The sequence below is a fragment of the Emiliania huxleyi genome (genome assembly GCF_000372725.1).
Source record: "Emiliania huxleyi CCMP1516 chromosome Unknown EMIHUscaffold_1199, whole genome shotgun sequence".
Taxonomy (NCBI): domain Eukaryota; phylum Haptophyta; order Isochrysidales; family Noelaerhabdaceae; genus Emiliania; species Emiliania huxleyi.
In genome coordinates this window covers 1-5,719 of record NW_005201393.1, presented here as the reverse complement: position 1 = coordinate 5,719, position 5,719 = coordinate 1, and the positions used below count along the sequence as shown (strand labels likewise).

Genomic DNA, 5,719 nt, shown 5'->3' with positions numbered 1-5,719 from the left:
TAGCATCTCTGTGCGATTGTGAGCGCCTACGCTCGCAATCCTACATCTTCTACAGTGGGTTGCGGGCATTAAGAAAACGTCGCATTAAGAAACCCTACCAAGCGATTTCCGCAAAAATCTAAGAAACCACGGGGCGCCGCAGGCGCGGCCCCGAGAAAAGGCCAGACACGAGTGTGATGTGAACGGGTCCGGAGCCCCAGCTGCAGCTCAAAAATTCTCTTCGCCTGCGGCAGCGCACTTGTCACTTTTCAAGTCTGCGGTGTTCTGAGTGGAGTGGATGGAGGCGTGTGTGCGTCTTCCCGTCATCCAGAGAGCCCTCGGCGGCAGACTCTTGGCATCGCCCTCGCGGACCGAGCTTTAACACTCTTCTTACCTAAAAATCCTTCTGGCCGGCGCCAAGGACCGGCACGCCCCCCCCCTTTGGGAGGTTCCCCGGGTGGAGGTTCGTGTCATGAGAGAAGATACACCACTCCGTGTATCTAGACGCACGGAAGATACACCGAAGATACACCGCAGATTTACTTATGCGGGTTCCGCGCCGAAGCGGTGTATCTTCATACGAAGATACACGGGTTCCAGGTCGAAGCGGTGTATCTTCACGGAGCGCGTTCATAGTGAAGATACACGGAAGCGGGAGCGGCAGTTGCTCGGCCCGCCCTTTGAGGGCTCCAATGGCGTCTGGTTCCGCGCCGGCGTCTGGAAGGGCAAGCCCGTGGCCCTCCGCATGTCGTCCGCATCCAGCACCGGCTTCGAGAACGTTATCGTGCAAGGCGGCAGCAAGAAGCGCAACAACCCCTTTTGCGCCAAGTTCAAGCCGGTCGGCGAGAAGTTTCAGCGCCACCTGCCCGGCTCGAACAGCGCGACAGCCGAGGAGGCGGCCGCCAAGCTGGCCTACTACCACGAGTACGGGTCGGAGCTGCCGCCGCCTGCAGCTCGCAAGCCTCGCCGCCGCCCAGAGGTGCGCTCCTGAGCCCACACCCATCCTGGCTGCGCTCAGTCCTCCTTCCCTGGGCTGTAGGATATGGCGGTAGAGCAGGCGGCCAAGGAGGCGCGCAAGCAGGCCAGGCGGCCGCAGAGGCCGCCGCTCACGCCCGCGCTGGCGCAGCCTCCACAGTCTCCTCTCACGGGTCCCGGTGTGCCGTGTGTGCCGGTAGTCCCTCTCCCCATGGGCTACCACCCCTTGCCCTCGGAGCCAGTCATCCCTGTGGGCCCTGTGGGTGAGCCCCAGCCAGGCCAGTGCCAGCACTCGTGGGACCCGGCCACCTGCGTCCTCTGCAACTGGTCCTGGGGCGCCCGGCGCTGAGATACACTCAAGATACACTCGAAGATACACTTCGAAGATACACCGGTGGGATGTTATAAAGGTGTATCTTTGAAATGTATAGTCAAGTGTATCTTTGGCTATCACTCGAACTTTGGACAAGGGAATGGCCCAAAGAGGGGGGCGTGCCGGTCCTTGGCCGGCGCTCTGGCTTGATTGAGTGCCCCGCCCGGAGCTAAGAAACCACGGCGTGGGGTGGATGAGGGCTGTGGAAAGGCTTAGAAACGGCGGCGTGCCGCGAAATCCTGTTTTCTTAATGCCCGCAACCCACTGTAGGACTAAGAGCAGCTCCGCTCCCAGGGTGACTGATGACGCGCCTACTCGAGTACGTGCTACGACTACTACCAGCGCGCTCGCAATCCGAGCAAAGTCTAGGGTTGCGAGCATCACTGCTCACAATCCTAGCAACATGCCTCCGATTGCGAGCAGTAGCGCTCGCAATCCTACATCTATCTTGTATGTAGGACTATGAGCGGCTGCGCTCACAATCAAGAGAGAGAGAGATTTTTTGTGTGTTGACAATCTCAATCAATCGTACCAAAGATCCAAGGATTGCTGGCAATCGCACAGGGGGTGCCGCTCCCAATCGCTCCAGCCGCGAGCGCTTGCTTGTGAGCGCGCCGGGATGGTCTCCTCACAATCCAAACAGTGAACCCGCTCGCAATCCTAGAAGGGTGGCGGGGGCTGTGAAGAGGCCCGCTCTTCTCGACTTGAATGTACTCTCCTAAGCTGTGAATCAGACGCACTTGCCTTCGGCCCAATCCCGGTGGAAGGGTGGGCGTGCTTTCACAGCCTCACGAGAGTAACTTGAATGAGAGGCTCTCCTCTCTCCCTCTCCCACGCGCTATTGGTCGCTCTCTCATCTCGCGATCTCGCAGACGCGGAATGCCCGTGATCTACGTCTCTGAAGAGGTTCAAGGCAAGCGCCGTCTGCTGCAGCTCGTCTTCCCTCGTTTGTCCTCGCGATCAGCGCCAGAGCAACCTCGTCTAGATGCGCCGTGACTAGACCATCACCATGGCGGCCTCATCTCCAGCACGGAGAGCACACCGACTTGCGATCGACGCGTGCCCTGCTGCGTGGCGACAGGCACTCGAGGTGGGAGTGGCCCGAGCTGCGTGCGGGAAGCAGCACCATCCAGGGCTTTGGCCTTTACCCTCGAGCGGGCGGCGAGGTGAACTGGGAGAAGCTCGAGCGGCCGCTCGCGCTGCCGTACCTGGGCAAGGAGACGGAGGTGGAGAGCGCGTCGCAGGCGCGCGTGCTCCGCTCCGTCCTCAGCGGCTGCTTTGACCTCTGCCGCCGCGACGAGCTCTTCACGCCCAAGGGGCACGTCTGGGCGCGAGTGACGGGGGCGGCGCGGTGGCGGCTCGCGCGGGGGAGGGAGGGCTCGAGGCGCGAGGGCGTGCCTCCGTAGGTGCAGGACGGGATCTACGTGACGTCTCAGCCGCGGCGCGACCTCGTCGACGGCCAGCAGGTGGTCGGCGACGACGAGTGCCTGCTGCAGGTGGAGGCCGACGCGGAGAGGGCGGCACGTGAGCGGCGTCTCTTCACAGCAGCGGGCGTGAGCAGGTGGGTGTGGATTCGTTGTACGACAAGCGTGGCGTCTCGCACGTCGACGAGGGCGACGAGGAGGTCTGCTACTTGCGGGCGGAGGAGGCGCGCGAGCTGCTGCACCTGCCTCCGCACGTGTTCTCGCTGCTGTGCGCGCACGCAGAGGACGGGCACGCGGACCGCAACATCTCGACGCACATCGTGCAGTTCATGCGCAAGGCGCAGGCGCACCTCATCGTCAACGCGCACCCCATGTTCCGCAACTCGGCCTTCATGATGGGCAACGCGAACGAGCCGTTTCGCGGGCCACACCCTCGCTGCCAGCCTCGAGGAGCGGCGCCCGCTCCTCGCCGCTGAGGACTCAGGAGCGCTGGATTAGGCCGCCCTCGCTGCAGCTCGAGGAGCGGACGCTGCTGCCCCTCTCCGACGACGACCCGCTCCTCCTCCGGCTGGGCCTCCGCCAGCCCGACGGCGCGCGAGCGATGTACGGCGCGTTTGTGCACGAGTTCCCCGAGGTGCGGCGGACACTCTCCCCGCATCTCCCCGCATCTCTCCCCGCATCTCCCGCATCTCCCTGCATCTGCTGTGCGCGGGTCTCCCCGAGGTGCAGCGGATGACGGGCCGCCCCCGCCTTCCTCCTTCTCGCGCCCCGTGCCGCGACGGTGGCATTCGCACCCGCACCCGTCGCACGCCAGGTGGCCGACAAGTCCGCCTTCTTCCTCACGCGGCGCGAGTCGTACCGCCCCGCCGAGGAGCTGACCGTCGTGTACGGAGGCTCGTACAACCGAACCTACTCCACCTGGGGGCACCAAGGCAACCCGCCAATCTACAAGGTCCCCCCCGACCTCTTTGCGGACGGGACGTGGGCCAGCCACGCCGGCGGCGCCTGCGCGCCGTGGGCGAGTTGGCCCGTTCGCACGCCCGGCTGGTTCAACGTCGAGCGGCAGCCGACCAACAGGCCAGCCTTCCAGCGGCGCGAGGACGGCTCGGTAGAGCTGCTGCCTGACCTGCCGCTGGTCGTCAAGGTGTGACGCAGTGTGACGCAGCAGCCCCACGCGCCACCCCAAGCTTTGAGCGCCACCCGCCACCCGCCCGCCACCCCGCCACCCCCCTTTTGCTCCCCCCCCCCCCCTCTCGCAGGCGCGCAGGCAGGCGCTCGACGGAGGGACGCACGAGCAGCGGCTCGCGAAGCTCGACTCGCTCTTCCTCGACTGGTCCGTCCCGCAGCTCGAGGCGACGCCCTTCGCGCCGCCGCTCCGCTTCTACCTCGCCACCGCGCTGCCGGCGAGCCGCCAAAACGAGTACAGCATGGCCGGCGACTCGGACGCGGTGGTCGCCGCCGGCGGCGTGTGGCCGCGGTACGCGCCGCCCGCGCCGCCCGCCGCCGCGCCGCCCGCCTCGGTGGCCGAGGGCAGGGCGGAGGGGGAGGGCGGTGAGGGGGAGGGGGCGGCGCCGCGCCTCGTCGCCGCCATCAAGCACGCCCTCGACGTGCCCGCGAACGACTTTGAGCTTCCGCGCGAGCTGCGGACGCTGAGCTCTGCCGAGCTGCGTGCGGCGGTGCAGGGGGAGGAGGCGATGCTGCGCGACGACAACTCGGAGCAGCTGTACGACTCGGACGATGAAGAGCCAGAGTGGCGCGCGCCGTGGCGGCACGCGCCTGGCACCACCGTGTGGGCCCGCTCGCAAGGCTTCCCCTTTTGGCCGGCGCGCGTGGAGGCGCCCGCCGCGGAGGGCCGCTACTGCTGGTGTGAACAGCGTCTTTTCACACCCGCAGCTGCGAAAAGGTGCCCGCCGTGGAGGATCGTGACACGGCGCGGCTGCGCGACGACGGCTGGAGCTTCGTCTGCTTCCTGGCGTGGAACCCGAAGCGTGCGCACGGCTGGGTGCAGGGCGACGATCTCCTCACGTGGGAAGAGGGCGTGCGGCTCAACTACCTTGCCCTCAAGGCGAGCCGCAAGGCGCACGACACACTGCTGCAGCGTGCAAAGAAGCTCGCCATCGCACGCGTGGCGGGGCGGCCGGCGGCGCCGCCGCCGCCGCCCCCGTGGTGGGTGCTGCACGCCACGCAAGGCAAGGACGCGCCGCTCTCGGAGCCACGGCCCGCGGCTGCCACGCGGCGGCGGAGGGGGGCGGCTGCGGCCGGGGAGGCGGTGGAGGAGGCGGGGGCGGAGCCGCCAGAGGTGGCGGAGGCGGCGGCGGAGGCGGAGGCGGAGGCGGCGGAGGCGGCGGAGGCGGCGGAGGCGGAGGCGGAGGCGGAGGCGGAGGCGGAGGCGGAGGCGGCGGAGGCGGTAGCCATCCCCGAGGTGCCGCGGGATGCTTCGTTGCGCGAGGCGGAGGCGGCCGAGAAGTGGTGCTCCTTTCTGCGCGGGCGCGCGCGCGCGCCTCGACCCCGCCGCTCTCCCAGCCAAGCCCCTCCCCCCCCATCGAGCCTCCCCGTCTCGCCTCCGCAGGCATGTGGCCTACGTCGCCGCCGCCCCGCCGCCCGCCCTTGGACGGCCAGAGGCGCCGCAGGCCAAGGCGCCGCAGGCCGAGGCGCCGCAGGCCAAGGCGCCGCAGGGCGAGGCGCCGGAGACGACGCGGCGCGTTGACGAGGCGGCCGGGCCGGCAACGGGCGCCACGACGCCCAAGCGGGTGCCCCCCGACGCGCCGGCCGCAAAGCGGCCGCGAGTCGAGCCCGCCAAGAGGTCGCCGAGTCGGCAGCGGCAGCGGCCACCGCCGCCGGTGGCGGCGGCCGCACACCATCACGGCACGCGGCGGACCCCGGCGGGCCGTAGCACCGCCACCGCCGCCCAGCAGTGCAGCTCAAAGATCGGCCCGCCGACCGGCGACCCCGGCTTCCGCAGGGTGGG

The 5,719-nt window shown here is 68.1% G+C and overlaps 1 protein-coding gene across 1 annotated transcript; it reads left to right on the top strand.

The window, feature by feature from the left end:
• Positions 1-724: 724 nt before the first annotated feature.
• EMIHUDRAFT_122272 (hypothetical protein) lies at positions 725-5,714 on the top strand (the record flags this gene model as incomplete). Its single annotated transcript, XM_005790639.1, has 10 exons — positions 725-958; positions 1,019-1,113; positions 2,409-2,661; positions 2,734-2,823; positions 2,889-3,166; positions 3,250-3,385; positions 3,566-3,895; positions 4,011-4,615; positions 4,645-5,220; positions 5,321-5,714. Coding segments are annotated over 10 exons (2,991 nt in total), but the record flags the coding sequence as incomplete, so codon positions are not given.
• Between the last annotated feature and the right edge of the window lie 5 nt (positions 5,715-5,719).